General features: G+C 47.8%; 2 protein-coding genes across 4 annotated transcripts in view; one reads left to right on the top strand and one right to left on the bottom strand.

The window, feature by feature from the left end:
* The window catches only part of LOC309525778 (uncharacterized protein), a 242,351-nt gene that overhangs the window by 188,991 nt on the left and 31,679 nt on the right, over window positions 1-21,681 (top strand). The window lies entirely within an intron of this gene.
* On the bottom strand, window positions 1,210-13,874 carry LOC309525750 (jerky protein homolog-like). Of its 3 annotated transcripts, none has more exons than XM_082211231.1 (6): window positions 13,752-13,874; window positions 10,947-11,398; window positions 8,968-9,091; window positions 7,132-7,217; window positions 6,846-6,972; window positions 1,210-4,714 (listed from the first exon to the last, which is right to left on the bottom strand). In XM_082211231.1, exons 2-6 carry the CDS (start codon window positions 11,361-11,363, stop codon window positions 2,385-2,387), a joined length of 3,084 nt encoding a protein of 1,027 aa, XP_082067357.1. In that variant the 5' UTR covers window positions 11,364-11,398; window positions 13,752-13,874; the 3' UTR covers window positions 1,210-2,384. The 3 variants fall into 3 exon arrangements, with proteins under 3 accessions (XP_082067357.1, XP_082067356.1, XP_082067358.1); XM_082211230.1 differs by having other exon boundaries at window positions 1,210-4,717; XM_082211232.1 differs by lacking the exon at window positions 10,947-11,398 and having other exon boundaries at window positions 1,210-4,717; window positions 13,752-13,868.

Here is a 21,681-nt window from a genome sequence, read left to right on the forward strand (position 1 = left end):
GTCACCCTGAGTTCCTTAGAGGAAAGGGAATATAGGTGCAGCCAGGAGAGATCCCAGCCACAACTGGCAACTGAAGAAGCTGAACTGCTCAGGGACCGCCTCTCTCCATATGAACCTACCTGGACCTGGAGATCATCCTCTGAGGCCCTTCTTCGTGTGTCTCCTCCACGAGAGCTCTGGAGGGTGACAACACAAGAACGGGCCTTCTCTGCAGTGGCTCCCCATCTGTGGAATGCTCTCCCCAGGGAAGTTCGCCTGGCGCTTTCATTATACACCTTTAGGCACCAGACAAAAAACATTCCTCTTCAAGGTCTTTGGCTGATTGACATCTGATGCCCTTTTAAATGTGTTGTTGGAGAGGGGGTTGCTGGTTTGCTGTGGTTGTTATTTCTACTACGTGTTCTGTGGTTTTTATATTGTAATGTTATGTTGTGAACCCCCCTGGGTCACAGAAGAATCCAGAGCCCAGAAGGAATCATGGAGAGAAACAGGTTGGCTGTGACTGCAGCATTCAGCACCCCGATTCATGGGGGTCCAGAGTTTTGGGACTGGAGGCATATATTTAGGAATGACAGAAACTGTTGCGGGCAGCATAAGATACACTGGTGGTGCTCACATACAACACATATTTACATTCGAAACACAAAGAATGAATTCCCAGAACCTTTAACAAACTGCCAGGATTTAGGGAGGTAGAGAAAGACATTTAAAATGTGTATGCAGTCACACACACTACAAATGAGACACAGGTAATACCCTTCCAAAATGGGCAAAATCCCCCAGCCACACAATCCACATAAACTATCCCCCCCCCCCGGTGGGCTGGGCAGGGGTACTTGGCAGCAACTACAGATGTGTGAGAGGCAGGAGATGTCCCTGGGTTGAAAGCACCACAAGCCCTTCACCTGGTTGGCCTCCGGTGTTTCAGCTGGGCCTGACTCTGGGGTGCATGAGCTACTATTGCATTGCACCCACCACAGATTGTTGTGGGGCCTGAGGAGGCTGCGAAGGTTGCCTTTGGCTGCTGCCTGCCTGTGGCGTCACAAGAGAAAAGGCAAGTGAGTGGATAGAGAGGTGGGCTGGTGAGGGCAGAGGTGGGAGGAGGGAGGAGGGAGGAGGGGGCTGCTCTACTGGCCTGCCTGGGCAAGGGAAAAGAGGTAAAGGAAGAGTTTCAGAATTCTATGACCGATAAAAAGCCCAGCTAGGTGATTTGCCCAGCTTAAAATCAGTGTGGGAATATGATTTAATAACAAATACTGACGAATCCACCAGAAAAGGGTTGTGGTTGGCAAGTATATCTCTGTTGGCAAATATTAGAAAACTCTCACACGAAATGTGGCATCATAGATGGTATGGGACATATATAGCCCAATTAGCACATTATTACATCAGCAGTAATAAGCCCTATGTGTTGCCATGGTTGTGATACTAAAGGGACCTACTTTCATCTATGGTGGAAGTGACCACACATTCAAACATTCTGGTCCCTGATTCACACAGAACTATTAGCAATACATAGAAACTTTGCACCGGAACGTTCTTTTTTAACATCGTTTCAAGGTACAAATAAAGATTTAACGTCCAAACAATTTATCGCCTTCTTAGTATTTGCAGTTTAGATGAACTTTTGTACAGCACTGGAAGGAACTCGACAACTTGAATATATAAATGTGGTACAAGAATGCATAGAATATTGCAATGGGGGGATTTACATCAAATTTAAGACTAGTTCAAGGTAAAGCACAGCCACAGGACTTCTTTTCGGTGTGGTGGGGCTTCATGTAATATGCTAATGACAAAAAATCTATGTGATTTAATGCCACAGGTGAACAGAAATGTCTGGTTGTCATAAAAACCCTCTTAGGTTATTGTTTTGCTTAGCAAAAGGTTTGGTCCTTTTTCTCTCTTCTCTTTTCTTCTACCTTATTCCTACCCTCATTTTCCTCAACTTGGGGTTTTTAAGTATGTTTTATCAGGTTACAGCAAACCTACAGCAAACAATAGGAAACGACATACAATATATTTATCAGCATTGAAAAAAATGTGCAGTTGTCTTTTGTATTTAGTTGGATATTTTGGAAAAATTATATGGGAAGCTAATTTAAAAAAAACAAACCCTTTTTTTAAAGCACCCCTTTTGGCCCTGCCTGTTTTCCTCCAATGTAGATAAATGGGGTTATATTCAGCTAACTTTTACTCAGAGTAGACCCATTAAAATTAATGGACCTAAGAAAGTTATGGTCATTAGTGTCCATGAGTATTCTTAGAGCAAAAGCTAGTTGAATACAACTCATGGTTTGTGCTAACTGAAACATTTTCTTCAGACAATGATTTGAAGTCCCGTAAGGTTCTCCTTATCCCAATCCTTAGCAAGATGATTGTATTCAAGGCGATGGTGCAGGGCAAGACAAACTCAAGGAAATGGAAGATTGCGAATCAGTTCTGTCTGCAGGTTCAGTTTCCATTTCTTCCGCGTTCACCTCGATGACCATGATCTCTTCCTTGATGGCAACTGCCTTTTCGGGAGGAACATAACCAGATGTGGAAGGCAAGGCTTCGAGATCAGAAGCGCTGTCTTTTGGTACCCTGTGAAAAGGATCGTGGCCTGTGGGCTGCTTTGCCTCCCTCTGGTTTTTGTCATGGAGAAACGTATAGGGCTCCATTAATTCGTCGAGCATCAATTCTGTGTTTAGAGCACATTCGAAGTTGTTGTCATATTCCCCCGTCACGGACAGTAAGCCACCTTGCAGCGCCAACATCTGAGTTAGCGTTTTCATGCCAATTACTTTCTGTTCCTTTTCCTTGCCCTCACCCTTTTCCCTCTTCCCACCAAAGCACTGCTCATCAAACTGAATCAGCTCCTCATTTGTAAGGCGTTCCATGCGACTCGCAAGCACCTCTCGCACGTCCTCCTCATCCACACCCTCAAAGCCAGCCTGTGCTGCCAGGTCCACAATAGTCTTATGTGCAGCGGGCAAGTCCTTCGCCAGCGCTCTGTGACCACGAACATACTTGGGGCATAAGCTTTTCCAGGCAGCATTTAGAGTCTCTTTCGTAACCATCGACCAAGCTGTAGCAATGAAATCCACAGCCTTCCTTATGTTGAATTCTTTCCAAATGTCAACGAGGCTTCTGCTGTTGCCTTCGGCACTCTTCGTGACCATGTGTTTCATGACAAGCTGGAGATAGTAAGCCTTGAATTTGTCGGTCACTCCTTGGTCCATAGGCTGCAATGACGAAGTCGTGTTGGCAGGCAGAAACATAACACGGACATTGTCGGAATAATCGTGGCTGCTGACAGGGTGGCCAGGGGCATTGTCCAGCAGGAGAAGCACTTTGTTGTCCAGGTTGCTCTCCCGGCAATAGTCAGCCGCAAAAGGAGAAAAGTAGCTCCTGATATAGTCGCTGAAAACTTCGCGGGTGACCCATGCCTTTTTGTTGGAACGCCACAAAATGGGCAGAGTTGATTTGGGGATCCCCTTCAGCGCCCTGGGGTTCTCTGAGTGGTACACAAGCAGGGGTTTTAGCTTCACATCACCCTCTAGATTACCCCCCAGCAGCAGCGTCAGGCGGTCCTTTGAAACCTTGGGCCCCGGCACCTTTGTCTCCTGGATGGAGATGCACGTCCGAGACGGCATGCGCTTCCAAAACAGCCCCGTTTCATCCATGTTGAAGATCTGCTTCGGGTGGTACCCGCCTTCCTCAATGATTTCCTGGAAATGTGTGGGGTAGGTTGATGCGACCGTAGTGTCGGCAGTAGCTACCTCTCCCCTTAGTTTAACGTTGTGAAGGTACGCCCTCCTCTTGAATCTGTCAAACCACCCCTTGCTCGCCTTGAACCCCATGCCTACAGCACTCGCATCCCCCTTCTCCGCCTTCTTCCTCTTCAGGTCCTCAAACAAGGACAGCGCTTTCTCCTGAATGAGGAGGAAGGACAATGGGGCGCCCCGATCGCCGTGGCAGTCAATCCACTGAACCAGCAGCCTCTCCAGAGTTTCGTAAATTTCTGCTCGCCCGGTTGTCACCTTGGTTAACTTTTCGCTCTGCAGATTTTCGGCGCTTGCTTTTATCCTCTCGCGGTTGTTGAATATGGTACGGACTGTAGACTTTGACAAGCCCATGGCTAAAGAAATGTCTTTGTTTCGCTCCCCGCGCTCTGCACGTTCCACCACCTCCAGCTTGACCTTCAGTGTGTGGGCTGTTCTAGCCCTCCTGCTCCTGGCCATGATGGCCAGTTTTTTCTCAGCTTTCTTCCTTTCTTTCAGGGACTTCCCAGTACACCTGAAGCACTTTCCACACATCGCACATTTATCTGGTTTCTCTTTCGTGTGAGTTCCTAGAGGTTTAGCAAGTGATCTGCTATCGCCAAGGCTCTTTCCGCACTCGGCACATACATATGGCTTCCACCCTGAATGTATTCTTTCATTACTAAAATTCCCACTGGTGCAGAAGGTCTTTCCGCAAGCTACGCATTTATACGGTTTCTCCCCCTTGTGGATTATTTCATGTGTAGCAAGGTCTCCTCCATTGCTGAAGCTCTTTCCACACTCAACACATGTGTACGGTTTCTCCCCGGTCTGGATACTTATATTATTTTGACAATGTTGCTTATCCGGACTGATGATTTTGGGTCCCCTTTGGTTTCCAAATGTCTCTTTCCACATTCCGTACTCCGCAGATGACTGCACGTAATTCTCGCTGGACTGACCACCTTCTGCTTGGGAAACAAAAGGAAAAGGAAATCCTGTTAGGATGGCAAGGCAGAAACCAACAACCTCATCAGGGACAAGCCCAATTAGCTGCTTCTCTTTTATATGCATGCAAGGCCCACCCCCCCAAACCCACTTACAGGCACCAGCCCCCCTTCAGATCTTTCTGTATAGGGATAGAAGGTCTCAGTAGGGATTCTGAGCCCTTTTCAAAAGGACACTGTTAGAATTGCGGAAGGAAGGATGCATTCAATGCACAGATCCTGAAAATAGGAAGGTGTCTTATACTGAGTGAGTTCATTGGTCCACAGCCAACAGTTCTCCAGGGTTTCAGGCAGCAGACCCACCCAGACTACCTGGAGATGCTGGAGACCAAACCTGGGAATTTCTATCTGGAAAGCAGAAGCTAATCTACTTTATTTACATATAATACACTTGGAGCATTCTGACTTAGCTCCTTCCTCTTTCTCATCAGACAGCAAAGAGAAAAAGACCATAGTACAATAGTCCTACATCACGGAACATATTAACATCAAAACATCTTGTTTCTGTCACTTCCCACCCTGTGGAATGAAAACATACACCGTCATGTGATAGAAAACAATCCCATGACTGCAAACACAGAGCAAGAATCCTAACAGGGTCATCTAGTCCAACCCCTTGTCGGGGAAAGGTCTGGAGATGAGGACTGGGGAATGCGTTCACAGGCAGATCAGTTCCTCTCAGAAGAGGAGGGGGGGAGATTGGCTCCCTCCTTGCATCCAGCGTTTTCAGAAGCAGAGAGAGATACAGATGCAGAACACATTCCCCAGGAGTTGCCTAGCTATGAGATAATGAGAGACGAGCAGGATCAGCTAGCAGATACGTCATTGGAGAGTGTGGGGGGACCCCCCTCCCCAAAATCTAGGAGGTCTGATCATATCAGAGAAGGCAGAGAGGGGGAGGAACTTCCCGTTGGCGCTCAGGATGTTGCTGGGGAAGTGCAAGGGAGGAGTCAGACTAGCCTTGCGGAGAGATGTGTGTTTTGTGCTTGCAGCATGATGCTGTAATAAAAGGACTATAAGTCTATGAACTGCTCATTAATTCTTATCTGTGAAGTTACCGAAGAAGAAGAGGAGTTTGGCTTTGATATCCCGCTTTATCACTACGCGAAGGAGTCTCAAAGCGGCTAACATTCTCCTTTCCCTTCCTCCCCCACAACAAACAGTCTGTGATGTGAGTGAGGCTGAGAGACTTCAGAGAAGTGTGACTGGCCCAAGGTCACCCAGCAGCTGCATGTGGAGGAGCGGGGAATCGAACCCGGTTCCCCAGATTACGAGTCTACCACTCTTAACCACTACACCACACTGGCTCACACTGGAAGAAGAGTACTCTCCATGCCTGACACCCTGCAAGTTTGTGTTTAGTTTGAGTTGGATGTCAAGCAGGACTAGTTCAGTACCGTGGGAGCAGACGTATAGTAGCCATTCTTGTCATTGTACAGTCATACCTCGGGTTACAGACGCTTCAGGTTGTGTTTTTTCAGGTTATGGAAGCGTCAAAACCCGGAAGTACCGGAATGAGTCACTTCTGGGTTTTGGCATCATGCATGCGCTAAATTGCACTTCGCGCATGCGCAGCAGCACCAAATCGCGACCCACGCATGCGCAGACGCGGCGCTGCAGGTTGTGAATGCTGCGGGTTGTGGAAGTGCCTCCCACATGGATCATGTTCGCAACCCAAGCATGCACTGTAATAAACAAACAAATAAACGAAGACTGAAGCTATACCCTGTAGAGGGGCCCCAAGCGTCATGTTGCAAAACACCTTATTTGCAACTAAAAAGCCCCTGAGAGGCGGCCACCCAACCGCTGTTTAAAAACCTCCAAAGAATGAGGGTCCACCACCCCATCTCCAAACCTTCCGCTATGGTTGGCTATGCTAGGGCTGGAGAATTCCAAAAAATGTTATCTGTGGTGGCCGCAGAAATAAAGGGAGTTAGCGAAACACACATTAAAAAACCCCAGCTCATGGCTTCACAGGTGGTAAAGGGGTTTTTGGTGTAGTGCCAAAGAGTGGGGGGGGTGGACCCTCCCCCACTATTACCCTACATAGGTTTGCCTCAAATACCAGAAGACAGCTAAGAGTGATCCTTACCCAGAAAGCTCAGGTTCCCACAATTCTCCTCCATGACTTCCTTGTGCAGAGCTCTCTGGCCCAGATCCAACAGTGCCCACTCCTCCTCCGTGAAAAACACAGCCACCTCCTCAAAGGTCACTGGGCTCTGAAAGAAGAAAGAATAACCTATTTGCCCCCTGCCACACACACAGGTAACAGCATTTGCAAGCAAAGGCTTCCTATTGGGCAGGTGTGGATCGAAAGGGGAACCCAGAGACATCCAGCCTGCCCCTGCCTCCAATCTCTCGAACCGTTCTCCTCTTACCTGATCCGGGGGCTTGGTAAGAACCGCGTCAGCTCCATCCCAAAGAGGAAAAGGGCCGGAAGGACGCTCCAGGGTCATTTTGCCGCCTGGGAGGGACACAAAAATGATGGGGCTGCCCTTGAGACTGACCCAGAAACTCCAGTGGGTGCAGAATGCCGTGGTAAGACTCCTTACAGGGTCCTCACAGCAGGATCTCATTCACCCAGTGCTATACCAGCTGCACTGGCTCCCGGTGGAGAATGGGGTCAGGTTTAAGGTGCTGGTTTTAACCTTTAAAGCCCTATACGGCCTAGGACTCTCGTACCTATGAGACCACCTCTCCTGGTATGTCCCACGGAGGACCTTACGGTCTTCAAACAAAAACATATTGGAGGTCCCGGGTCACAGGGAGGTTAGGCTGGCCTCAACCAGAGCCAGGGCTCTTTTGGCAATGGCCCCAATCTGGTGGAACGCTCTGTCACAAGAGACTAGGGCCCTGCGGGACTTGACATCTTTCCTCAGGGCCTGTAAGACAGAACTGTTCCACCAGGTCTTTGGCCAAGGCACAGTCTGACCCCTTCCTTTTGTAATCCTCATCGAACTCTAGCCCAATGGCTGCCATTAATTTGATTCTGAATTGATTTTAGAATGTATTTTAATTTATTAAATTAATCTTTCTCGGGGAGGGAAAAATGGGGAGAAAAAATGATAGTGTTTTTGATGAATTGTTATGTTGAAATTCCTAATAAAAAATATTTTAAAAAAAGAAAGAATGTATTTTAATTAATTGACTGCAATTTTATGTAAATTGTGCTGTTTTTACTGTTGTTAGCCGCTCTGAGCCCGGCTTCGGCTGGGGAGGGCAGGATATAAATAAATTATTATTATTATTATTATTATTATTATTATTATTATTATTAACCCTGTTAGCTGCCCATTCGAGGTGCTGGACCTTAGTAGCAAAGGCCCCTAATGGCCATTGCTAGCCTTCTTCTGAAGATTAGACAGGTTTGAGAGACAATGAAGTGACCTCTGCAAGACGCAAGCCTGGGCAGTGTGTGTGGTGGTCTGTGGCTGCCTAGATGAGAAGACTGATGTGGTCCAAACGAAAGCAGAGCAAGACTTTGGGCAGCAGCTTGGCTGCTGGAGTTGCTGGAAGGAGGCGGACAAGGCGTCATCCAACCATCCCCCAGGGGCTGCCCCCAGGAGGATCTGCTCTACAAGAAACCAAACCATGGAAGACACACATTCTCATCCAGACACCTTTGACAGTTCAGCACCTGGTGAGAAAAACATCCCTCCCTCCTCACATCACAGCTTTGCTTCCTTTCAAAGCGATGGATTGGAGCTAAATAAGTTGTTGTTGTTTTAAGCTCCAGTCCATCTCCTTGAGTGGAAGCAAAGCTTTTGTAGATGAGCACGTCTTCATAAACCATGGGAGGAGATGGAGTCAAATGTTTCTGCCCCGCCCGTAGCTGCCAACCTTCCCTTTTTTCGCGGGAAATTCCCTTATTCCAGCGCCGTTTCCCGCTGCTTCCCGCTGCTATCCCGGATTGTTAGATATCCCGTAGACCAGTGTTCCCCAACCTTGGGCCTCCAGCTGTTTTTGGACTACAATTCCCATCATCCTTGACCACTGGTTTTGCTAGCGAGGGATGATGGGAGTTGTAGTCCAAAAACAGCTGGAGGCCCAAGGTTGGGGAACACTGGGACAGGTGAGGCTGCTGATCCCTTATTTTCGAGGCTCCCTTATTTTCAAATCTGAAAGTTGACAGCTAAGCCCCCCCCCCAGCTCCAGGGGAACAGGGAGAGCAATTGGCACATCTGAGAGGTTCAAGATCACCTGTGGACCCTCACCTGGCGAGGCAGCTCCTCCGTCACCCTCCAGCACAATCCACCTGAACTGTGGCCTCTGCATGGGGCCCAGGGTGTCCTCCTCTGCCTCGAGAGGACCTCTGGCCACTTCTCTCCACCCCTCCACCTGAAATAATAAATAATAATAATAATATAATAATAAATTTTATTCATACCCTGCCCTCCCTGGCCACAGCCGGGCTCAGGGCGGCTAACAACAGTAAAATTACAGTAAAATCATAATAGGAAGAAGAAGAAGAAACCAATTTAAAATGCAGGTTAAAATGCAATTTAAAATGCAGCCCCATCAAAACCATAAGGGGAGGGACACATAAGGGTCAGACTGAGTCCAAACCAAAGGCCAGGCAGAACAGCTCTGTCTTGCAGGCACTGTGGAAAGATGTCAAGTTCTGCAGGCCCCTAGACTCTTGTGACAGAGCGTTCCACCAAGTCAGGGACAGTGCTGAAAAGGCCCTGGCCTTAGTTGCGACCATTAGTTGCGAGGCATTAGAAGAGGAAGGAGGCAGGGAAAGGGAGGGCAAAAGGTGTGGATTTCAGAATCTTATGGATCATGCCATCCACCTGTCAAGGAATGGACTGAAGAGGCATGGTGGAGATCACCCAAACCTTCTCCTGTAGCCTCCAGAGAAGAAGATGGCAGCATTGAATTACAGCAGGGCTTCGAGGAAGATCACAGCACAGAGACAGACAAACAAACGAGTTGGGAGGTGATAGGAGAAGTGGGAGGGGAGGCAGAGCCAGCTGACACGTTGTCATTGGACAACATAGCTGATCCCCCGTCCCCTAGAACTCGGCGTTCATTAAGAGCGCAAGAACAAAGGGCACAGAGAAGCTGACCACTGAAGACACCGTAGAAACAGATGCTGTTGCTAGAAAGGGAAGGGGGTGGAGCTCAGTGTGAGCAATGTTGGGAATCTGAGTACGTGCAGCTACTCACACAGTCAATTAGGGTTTGGCAGACAGCCAAGGCAATGTGAATAAGTCTGCCTGGTGATACAGAGGCATGGAGACATCTCCATGATTGGTCAAGCTCTCTCCCGGGAATAATGATTAATGGCCTACTAACTAGAATGTGTGCTAGTACGTGTTTGAGAGTAGGAGTTGGAGGTTGAGAGTTGTGAGTTGTGCATGAGAGAGCTAGCTAAAGATCCGTGTTCTGTTCTTGTAAATAGTCCACTGTATAGAATAAACACCTAACTACAAGTTCCTGGTTCCTGGTTCCTGCTTCGTCCATCCTGTCTGCAGCCAAGTTGCCAATTGCTTTCGTGAACTCTGCGTTTACTCTGCTAGGTCTGGCTAAGGCCCTGCAACTAGTCAGAAAGTTGCGAAACACCAATAGGTTTTGCCAATAAGCAACGCCATTATTGAGGAATGACTGGATTTCTTTGTCTCTCACCATGATGACTGAATAAACTGTTACGGAAAAGGAGCAATGCGACTACGAGCTGCAGCTGGCTGGAATGCAAAACAGGATGTGATTGTTGGGGACTGTACCGTGGGAACAAAGGGGCAGTCTATTCACTGTGCTGAGCACCGGATGTTAGCTCAGAGTGTCATTTGACCTGTACTGGAAGTACAGGGGTGGAGTTTGTCTCTCTCCTGTTGGAGTCTGATGAGTGCAGGCGCGTTTCTCTGTACTGCTGCAAAGACAGAAATAAAGACATGTAAATACATTTCTGTCTATCTCTTTCCCCTCCCTGGGGGAGGCAAGGAAGAGTGGTGTGTTCTTCTCACGCTTGAGGAGGATCGCCGATAGTGACCTAGCCTGTATCCTGCCGGGAGACGCAGACGGGGAGGTCAACAAGGAGATCAAGCCGGGTGCCTGGAGAGTGGCCAGATCCTCTGATTGGCTTGAATTTCCTGACATAAACTCCCTTCTTCTTGCTGCCATCGGGGGGAGGGAGAGAAATCCTCAAGCCTAACCCCACCTTTTGGCCCCGCAAGGATTAAACAGCTCTCACCTGTTTCTCCTCTTCCTGCTTCTTCTCCTCCGCCTGGCTCAGGAGGAAGCCTTCTGCCAGGGCCACCGCCTGGGAACTGGTCTCCGCTCCGCACTCCCTGACCCAGCTCTCCATCTCCGGGGGGAGGACAGCCAGGAACTGCTCCAGAACCACCAGGTCCAGCATCTGGGCCTTGGTGAGCCTTTCCGGCTTCAGCCACTGGCGGCAAAGACTGTAGAGTTGGCTGCAAACCTCTCGGGGCCCCTCAGCCTCCTGGTAGCCAAACTCCCTGAAGCGCTGGCGCTGAGCATCCGGGTTGGCATTGTCCTCATCGAGGGTCTTCTGTTGTGCCCTTTCCCAGAAGTCCCCGCTGCTCCCAGCTTGGGTTAAATGGGGTCCTCTTCCTGCCTGAGGTCCAGCTAACCCTTGCTCTTCCATCTTTGTTCTCTGCAGTAGCTGAGCTTCCAAAAAGACTTGAAGAACAAGAACATTTGTTTGTTCGTTTTAGATAGTTCTACATTGTCATTTGCCCAAACGCCCCCAGCTTAGCACACAATTAAAACATCGGAACCGTATTTGACAAATGCATAAAGGTAATACAGGAATGAATCAACAAAGTTGTAAAATTCAACACCTATCCTCTGTGCTATTTAACCTCTACGTGAAACCACTGAGAGGGGTCATCCGGAGGTTTGGAGTACACTGTCAGCAGTATGCTGATGACACTGAGGTCTTGCCTTGGTAATGGACAGGAAGAGAGCCAACAAATCAAACTTCAATCCAGAAAAGATTGAGGCATTGTTAGTGGGTGGTTACTTGAACCGGATGGGTGGGAGGTGACCTGCTCTTGATGGGGTTACCCTCCCTCTGAAGGAGCGGGTAGCTTGGGGGTCCTCCTGGATCCTAAACTGCCTCAGTCCAGTATACCTGAAGGAGCGTCTCCACAACCATCGTTCTGCCCAGACACTGAGGTCCAGTGCCGAGGGCCTTCTGGCGGTTCCCTCACTGCAAGAAGCGAAGTTACAGGCAACCAGACAGAGGGCCTTCTCAGTAGTGGTACCTGCCCTGTGGAACGCCCTCCCACCAGATGTCAAAGAGAAAAACAACTACCAGACTTTTAGAAGACATCTGAAGGCAGCCCTGTTTAGGGAAGCTTTTAATGTTTAATAGGTTATTGTATTTTAATATTCTGTTGAAGCCACCCAGAGTGGCTGGGGGTAACCCAGCCAGATGGGCAGGGTATAAATAAATTATTATTATTATTATTATTATTATTATTATTATTATGCTGTTGCTCGAGGCTCAGGTGGCCTCAGTGGCCCGGAGTGCCTTCCATCATCTTCGGCTGGTGGCCCAGCTACGCCTCTATCTGGACAGGGATAGCCTAACTACTGTTGTCTATGCTCTGGTAACCTAAAGGTTAGATTACTGCAATGCGTTATACGTAGGGATTCCTTTGAAGACGGTTCGGAAACTTCAGCTGGTGCAAAATCCAGCAGCCAGGTTGCTCACCAGAGCAAGACGGTTTGAGTATAGCCTTACACCGATCCTGGTCCGACTGCACTGGCTACCAATTAGTTTCTGGACACAATTCCAAGTGCAAGTTTTGACTTATAAAGCCTTAAATGGCTCAGGAGTACAATGCCTCGAGGACCGCCTCTCTCCCTGTGAACTGGCCTGGACACTAATATAACCTTCTGAAGCCCTTCTTCATGTGCTCCTCCTCCTCCAGAGGTCCAAAGAGTGGCAACACGAGAACAGGGCCTTTTCTGCAGTGGCCCCCCATTTGTGGAATGCTCTCCTCGGGGAGCTTCAGCTGGTGCCTTCACTATACATATTTAGGCGCCAGGCAAAACTTTTCTCTACAACCAGGCTTTCGGCTCATTAACACTCTGTTAATGGGCCTGTTCTGTTCTTATTATATATATATATATTGGGGGGGTGTTGTGTTTTATGCCTTGAAATCTTTGGATAAAGGGTGGTATACGATTGTTGTTATTGTTAACACCTGCAGACACCAGTAAAGTGTTTGCTGGAAAATGAAAGAGGCAGACAATTCAGTTCTGAAGAGCTCAGAGCGCTTGGTGTTGTGAAGTATTTGGCTTTTTAAAGCAGAAATAAGGGAAGGCAGAATAGCAGGTTGGGGGGCGTGATTCAGTGGAGAAGACTGCAGGGGCTTCTGAGCACAGGATCGAGAGCGATAGGCAGAATTCTATCAGCAAAACTAACGCCATATAAAACTCGCATCTTGCAGAAGTTGTACCCATAACTCTCAAGGTGTGGGGGCATAGCTGACAACTTTTCCCTCTTCTTGTGAGGAATCCTATTCGGAATAAGGGAATTTCCCTTAAAAAAAGGGAAACGTTGACAGCTATTGGGGGGGGGGAAGGTAACAAAACATATCAATAAGGGAAATGAGGGGGAAGAAAAGTTAGGTAAATCTGCTTAATCTTTGCCTTGGGCTCACATTGTTTTGTATAAGGGAAAGAGCACGCTCACATACAAATTGAGATTTATAGCCAGGCCTAAAAAGAGACGAAAACAGATTAAAGGATGAAGCCGGCTTGGTCTTCTTAAACTGGTGTCCTCACGCAGAGTGGTTTTGAGCCCAGTCATATTGGAGACTATCGAAAAGACATGCTTTGAGTATCTGTATAAATGCTTTGAATATTTTTATATGCTTTTGACCTCGCTTGCCATTCACCGTTCAGATCTTTGCATCCAAATCCCTCCCCCCCCCTTTGCACCCCCCCTCCCTGGCCCCGGGACGCCCCTCGAGCCCAAGTTGCGGGGAAGTGGGATTGGGGGAGAGCAGCTGTCACTCACCTCATCCAGGGATGCAACCCGTGGGAAAATCTTTTCTTTCTTTCCCACATGCAAAGCGCAGAGAGAGGAGAGGAATTGAATCTTGCAAAGCTCAGCTGCTCCTCTCCTCCTCCTCCTCCCCCCCCCCAGCTGCCTCTCTAGGCATCCGGCCGCCCCTTTCTCAGTGGCTTTCCCCCCACCCCGCCTTTATTTATTTTTTTGCAAAGGAAATGCACACCCCCCAAAGGTTAAAAGCAATTGCTCGCAGCCCTAGAGAGGTTCCTGGGGATAGTCACTTCCTCCTCCCAAATCTTGGTGGGAAAGGGAGGGGTGTGGGTGGATGCGATTTGCAGGAAATCCTGCACTGCTGGTGGGGGTTTCTCAACGCAGGGGGAAAACAGCAAAGGGAGATCATGGAATCAGCTGCATGGGACACGGAGGGGTCATCTAGCCCAACCCCCTCTGATGCAGAGATCACAGCTAGATCATACATGACCCAACCGCTGCTTAAAAGTCTCCCGTGAAGGACAGGGCAGCCACGTCGGAGGCTGGAGCCTAGGAAGTCTGCCTTATGCTGAGTCCTGTTGCCTGCACTGACTGGCAGCAGCAGCAGCTCTCCCAAGATTTCAGATGAGGGGTGCTTAAAGTCCTGAGCAGGCTCTGTCTGCCCAGGACGCAAGTGAAGCAGGTAGAAGGGGGCTCTGCCACCCTAAAATAAGTATACGGTGTGGACATGGCCACAGTTAAAAAATAAAAGACAGGGAGAAAGAGTTCAGCCCTGGCAAGGGAGCAGAGACGGAGGTGGAAGGAGGGCTCTTGGTTGTGAATGGTAGAGTTGGAAGGGGTCCCGAGGGTCACCTGGAATGCAGGTGTCACAGTTAAAGAACCCCCGACAGATGGACAGCCAACCCTGTTTTTAAAAAACCTCTGATGAAGGAGAGTCTGCCGCCCTTGGAACAATTTTGCCCTTCTGCCAAGTCGCAGGAATCATAGAATCATAGAATCATAGAGTTGGAAGAGACCACAAGGGCCATCGAGTCCAACCCCCTGCCAAGCAGGAAACACCATCAGAGCACTCCTGACATATGGTTGTCAAGCCTCTGCTTAAAGACCTCCAAAGTAGGAGACTCCACCACACTCCTTGGCAGCAAATTCCACGGTCGAACAGCTCTTACTGTCAGGAAGTTCTTCCTAATGTTTAGGTGGAAGCTTCTTTCTTGTAGTTTGGATCCATTGCTCCATGGCCGCTTCTCTGGAGCAGCAGAAAACAACCTTTCTCCCTCCTCTATGTGACATCCTTTTATATATTTGAACATGGCTATCATATCACCCCTTAACCTCCTCTTCTCCAGGCTAAACATGCCCAGCTCCCTTAGCCGTTCCTCATAAGGCATCGTTTCCTCATAAGGCATCGTTTCCTCATAAGGCATCTGAATCAGATGCAGCCCACGGTGCGATTTTCATAGAATCAAATATTCGGGGAGTTAGAAGGGGGACGGTCTTATTCAACATCTTTATCAACGACTTGGATGATGGACTCAAGGGCATCCTGATCAAATTTGCAGATGACACCAAACTGGGAGGGGTGGCTAACACCCCAGAGGACAGGATCACACTTCAAAACGACCTTGACAGATTAGAGAACTGGGCCAAAACAAACAAGATGAATTTTAACAGGGAGAAATGTAAAGTATTGCACTTGGGCAAAAAAAATGAGAGGCACAAATACAAGATGGGGGACACCTGGCTTGAGAGCAGTACATGTGAAAAGGATCTAGGAGTCTTGGTTGACCACAAACTTGACATGAGCCAACAGTGTGACGCGGCAGCTAAAAAAGCCAATGCAATTCTGGGATGCATCAATAGGAGTATAGCATCTAGATCAAGGGAAGTAATAGTGCCACTGTATTCTGCTCTGGTCAGACCTCACCTGGAGTACTGTGTCCAGTTCTGGGCACCACAGTTCAAGAAGGACACTGACAAACTGGAACGTGTCCAGAGGAGGGCAACCAAAATGGTCAAAGGCCTGGAAACGATGCCTTATGAGGAACGGCTAAGGGAGCTGGGCATGTTTAGCCTGGAGAAGAGGAGGTTAAGGGGTGATATGATAGCCATGTTCAAATATATAAAAGGATGTCACATAGAGGAGGGAGAAAGGTTGTTTTCTGCTGCTCCAGAGAAGCGGACACGGAGCAATGGATCCAAACTACAAGAAAGAAGATTCCACCTAAACATTCGGAAGAACTTCCTGACAGTAAGAGCTGTTCGACAGTGGAATTTGCTGCCAAGGAGTGTGGTGGAGTCTCCTACTTTGGAGGTCTTTAAGCAGAGGCTTGACAACCATATGTCAGGAGTGCTCTGATGGTGTTTCCTGCTTGGCAGGGGGTTGGACTCGATGGCCCTTGTGGTCTCTTCCAACGCTATGATTCTATTCTATTCTATGAGAAGGATGGTCATCTAGTCCGAACCCCGGCAGGGCCGGAATCACAGGTAATTTTGCATTCTAAACTCGACTGGCATTTCTGTTCTCTCCTCCCACCAACCAGCCCCTTCCAAAGCATTCATTCCATTCTTTGCTCCCTCACTCCTGTTAGGAGTGAATAAAAACAAACTTTTAAGGATTGCAAACCCTAATGGGAAAAAAGTGTGTAGCTGAAGATTTTAAAAGCTCAAACCGCTATTATCATTATTTATGTTTTGAAAGTGGGGGAAGTAAGCCTGTTGCTGTCACAGTTTGAGGTCTTGTGCTTTCCCCTGTGTTTTAGGCCAGTTTAACAGCGGATGCTTCAGTGCCAGGTTCTGGCACACACAAGCACACATAGCTTACCGCAAATATAGGAACTCTAACCCCTCTTAATTAGTGAGTATGCTTCCCTCAGGCAGAAGTACAAACTTCTGCTAAGATGGAAAAAACAGAAAGCAGAAAAACATGCTTGGAATATCTCAATAAAAGCCTCCCGCCTGCCTCTTCTGGTGTACAATATTAGGCCTGCTGGAGAATGCTTGCAATGTGTGTACTATCGGACTCAATGAATGGATGCAATATTCTCATTCTCTCTATCAAGGGCAGGATAGTAAGGTCAACCAAATAACAGAATCTTTGGAAAACTTTCCAGACTGGCCTCCAGGTCAAGAACCTTCTTTCAGTTAAAAAATAATAAAGCACCCAGCATAGACTATTTGCCCCCAGAACCGTTGAAATCTTACATCGGTTGGTGGGCTTCCCTGCCGGCGGTAATATTCTCATTTATCGATTCATCCAGGTTATTTCCTGAAGGTCTGCTGTGGTCATCCCTTTATTCAAAAAGGGCCTTCCATCCGATCTGGCTAGTTATAGACCAATTAGTTTGCTACCTGTAATTAGCAAATTATATGCAAAGCATCTTTACAATAAGCTAGTTGATTGGATAACCTGATGGAGCTATTCTTGCCAAAGAGCAAGCAGGATTTAGACAAGGCAGATTCACTATAGTCCATTGCTTTGTACTAGCCCATTTTATAGATAAGTATGTTAAGAAACCAGGTGGTGTGCTATATGTAGCTTTCATTGATCTGAAAGCTGCATTCGATTCAGTCTCTCGAGAAAGTCTGTGGGATAAGTTGAACTCTTCAAGTATAGATAAAAGATTATTGTTATTGATTAAATGTCTATATAAAAACTGCTGAAAGTGCATTGCTCTACAAATGGGCAGCTCACAGGATCTGTACTGTAGCCTTTCTAGGCCTTTTTAACCATGGGTAGGAAAGCGTTGCACCTGGGCAGGGATGAAAAGAGTCAAATGACACCAAGGGGTTAAATCCAGAGAAAGAGCTTTATTCTGCCATGGGGGGGGGGGGGCAGAGGACCTGTGTGATGGATTCACAAAAACAGGCCACAGAAAAAAACATTTTACAGCAGGTTTTTTATCCTTTTTCCCAAACCCCCATTTTCCCTCTCCCCCTTCACAGAATTGCATAGAAAATGTTTCGCTCTTGTTCCCTGGCTCTGCTCCCGGAAGAGTTTGCAACAATCTAAAGGTGCTTGGACAAGGTCAGCTAGCCTGAGAAGCAAAAGACTAGCCTGATAATAATAATAATTCATTATTTGTACCCCGCCCATCTGGCTGGGCCTCCCCAGCCACTCTGGGCGGCTTCCATAGAAACCAAAAAACACTAAAAATATCATACATTAAAAACTTCCCTGAACGGGGCTGCCTTAAGATGTCTTCGGAATGTCAGGTAATTATTTATCTCTTTGACATCTGATGGGAGGGCGTTCCACAGGGCGGGCACCACTACCGAAAAGGCCCTCTGCCTGGTTCCCTGTAGCTTTGCTTCTCGCAATGAGGGAACCGCCAGAAGGCCCTCGGAGCTGGACCTCAGCGTCCGGGCAGAACGATGGGGGTGGAGACGCTCCTTCAGGTATACTGGGCCGAAGCCGTTTAGGGCTTTAAAGGTCAACACCAGCACTTTGAATTGTGCTCGGAAACGTACTGGGAGCCAATGTAGGTCTTTCAAGACCGGTGTTATGTGGTCTCGGCGGCCGCTCCCAGTCACCAATCTAGCTGCCGCATTCTGGATTAGCTGTAGTTTCCGGGTCACCTTCAAAGGTAGCCCCACGTAGAGCGCATTGCAGTAGTCCAAGCGGGAGATAACTAGAGCATGCACCACTCTGGCGAGACAGTCCGCGGGCAGGTAGGGTCTCAGCCTGCGTACCAGGTGGAGTTGGTAGACAGCTGCCCTGGATACAGAATTGACCTGTGCCTCCATGCACAGCTGTGAGTCCAAAATGACTCCCAGGCTGCACACCTGGTCCTTCAGGGGCACAGTTGCCCCATTCAGGACCAGGGAGTCCCCCACACCAGCCCGCCCCCTGTCCCCCCAAAACAGTACATCTGTCTTGTCAGGATTCAACTTCAATCCATTAGCCGCCATCCAGCCTCCAACATGAGAAGCAAAAGACATTGTTCTCTACCTTTGTTACATAGAAAGATGCTGAGCTAAAAGCTTTTAGCCTTAGATAGAGGAAAAAACTTTGAGAAGTGCAGTTTGAAAAGTGAGGCTTTGAGGCCTGGCTGGGGCAGGCGGGGGGGGGGATTCACAAACAGTTTTTTAGGGTAAGCTAACTGTTCCCCTTCAGTACCAGCCACAAAGGGAGTTAAGCAAGGTTGTATCCTAGCTCCCACACTGTTTAATTTATGTATAAATAATATTGTTCAGAGTTTAACATCCCCAGAGTATCATGCCTCAAAATTGGCCACAAAAGCCATCTCTGTATTACTATTGGATGGATTTCCCCCTAAATTGATTTTTGAATTCTGAATTTATTGTTACTCACGTTTTATACTGTATTTTATGCTGGTTTTTGTTGCATCAATTAAGTGTTTTAAATTTGCTGTTAGCAGCCCTGAGCCCGGTTTTCTGAACCAGGAAGGGCGGGGTATTAAAAAAAAAAAAATCTTATTTATTATTATACGCAGATGGTGTGGTACTTTTATCCCAAACAAAAGTAGGCCTAAAAAGATGGATGAGGGCATTCTCAGGATACTGCCAAAGAGAACAGCTGGCTGTCAATTGCAAGAAAACTAAAGTTTCAAGAAAGGATAGTCAGTCACGTTGATGCTGATTGGTCTGGGACGGAGTGCAACAAGACCCTGATTGGCCAGCAAAGAAAAGGGAGTTGACTGACAGCTGGCAGAAATAGTGACAGTTGGGAATGTCAGTTGGTGAGGGAAGGTGTGAGGCAAAGAGCGCTGAGAGGAAGCTGAGGGCTGGATATGAAGCTGCCATTTGGGCCAGGAAAGGGGAGCTGGCAGTTGTGCCAGGCCGAGGCTGCCCTGCTTTTAAAAAAGCCTTAACTTATGAAAGGGACTGCAGAAATACAGACCAGGAATGTAAAAACCAGGCAGCAAGGTTTCTTAAAGAAAAAGTTTTTATTTGGATTTTGTTAGACAAAAAGCAAATAGGGTGCATTCAGGAAAATGAAGAATGCCCACCCCTCCTTAGGGGCAGCCAACTTTTTGCAAAGCACAGCCCAGCCCCTTGGCATCCCTTTAGGCAATGATTGACAATTTCCTATGGTCTTTGATGCATATTCATTAAAGCTCAACCAATGAATAAATTGGTGTGGCCTTTCGGTTCCAAGTTGCCTATTCCACTAGGTGGCGCTACTGGCTTATAAACTACTTAACCTCTTTACTAGTTCCAGGAAATACCCCTGAACCCCCTGCTTCCAAGAAATGTACTTGTGGTTTAGCAACTTCACACCTAAGAGTTTTATCTGGAGCCCGGTGGTCAGCAAACATCCTGCTACTTGCCTTTGTCAGGGGTCGTTTCTCAGAAATGGCTTAACCTCAACTGGCAAACTTCCTGCCGGTGCAAGCTACCCTAACCACATCCTTGCAAGCTAGCTGCAAAAGGTGGCAAAGTGACAAACAGGAGAAAGAGAAATAGTCTTTAGCTTTCTAAAATGACTTTATGCTTTTAGCTTCTAGTTTGCTCTCTAAAATGGCATCAGAGGTTCTTATAAAAATGGCCTTAGAGGTTCTTAGCCTGGCTCTAGTCTGGCTCTCCATTGGTCATCCTGACCTTCACCCCTCCACTTAAAGATTTCAAAAAAGCAGGTTTTTCAGACATTAGTTATGCTGGCCAAGCAGCCAGAAGTACAACCGGAGGAGCTTTGGGGGGCGGTCAGAGGCAGGAGCACCAACTTGGCCTAGTGGCTGTGGCTGTGGTTGCCATGCAACGTGCATGGCCCTGGCACCAAAATTTGTGGGTGCCAAACCCCTTCATGGGGAATTTTGTGGGTGCTCATGTACCCAGGGCCCCAGGGAGTTGGTACCTATGGCCAAAGGCAGACTGTCCCCAGTAGCTAAACTGGGTTGTGAGCATATATGGCCAAGGTGGAGGTTTCGGGTCTTTGGCCTGAGGTAAATTTGCCTTTTAGAGGCTGGTGTTAACAACTGCCATTGAGTCCAGTCCACAGAAACTGTCACTGAGCACATCAAAAGCCGCCGAGTCAGTATCGGTATCCTCTGGATGGCATTAATGTGCCTTTTAAAAAGTGTCTTAGTTAATGGTTTGTTCTCTCCAGTGTTAGCTGGGTATAATAGTCAAAATAAAAAAATTCCTTCCACTGTGTATCTGAAGAAGTGTGCATGCACACGAAAGCTCATACCAAGAACTAACTTAGTTGGTCTTTAAGGTGCTACTGGAAGGAATTTTTTTATTTTGACTATGGCAGACCAACACGGCTACCTATCTGTAACTGGAGCCAGTGAAGTAATTCTTCCTCAGAATGTGGAGGTTGAGACCTTTCACATTAGGAAGGGCTCTTCTAGATGGATCCCCCCCCTCTGGGTGAGTGAGGGAGATGGTGTCAACAAAACCGTATCTCTTTACCCATTCTAGTTAATTCTCACAAATAATTTCTCCAAGTCTTCCTGGGACTTTGGAGAGCTTGGAGGACTCCCTCAGTGAAGGAGGTGAAGACAGGTGACCCCACCTAGACCCGAAGTCACCCCCACCCAACCAGGTCTCAAAACTGTCCAAAATTCCTTTCTCTCTCCTAAAAATCCACAGCTAAAGTTTTCCTCGCAAGATGCTGTGGCAAAGGCAAACCGTTACTTTTATCAGTACGAGAAGGCTTCAAAAGGCTAATGAATAGGCTCTGTCATTGCCAAGAATACTCAGACCTGAGAACTGACTCTTATCTCATTCTGTTGTCACATCTTGAACATGCTGAACCGATCCCCCTTTGGCTTCTCATCCCCCTTTCCTGGGAAGAGTCCAAAAGAGTCCCAAGACAGGAGCTTTCTATTCATGCTCAGGAAACCCATCATGGGGCAGGACTCCTGAGGGGAGGAGAAAGGGGAGGGAACTGAAGGGGAATATATACTCTGTGCAAATGGCTGTGAACTCGTGCTTGTTTTGTGAGTTATCACACTTGCTCCTTCTACCAGCCGGATGGTAG

The sequence above is a fragment of the Podarcis vaucheri genome (assembly GCF_965113315.1).
Source record: "Podarcis vaucheri genome assembly, chromosome: 2".
Taxonomy (NCBI): domain Eukaryota; kingdom Metazoa; phylum Chordata; class Lepidosauria; order Squamata; family Lacertidae; genus Podarcis; species Podarcis vaucheri.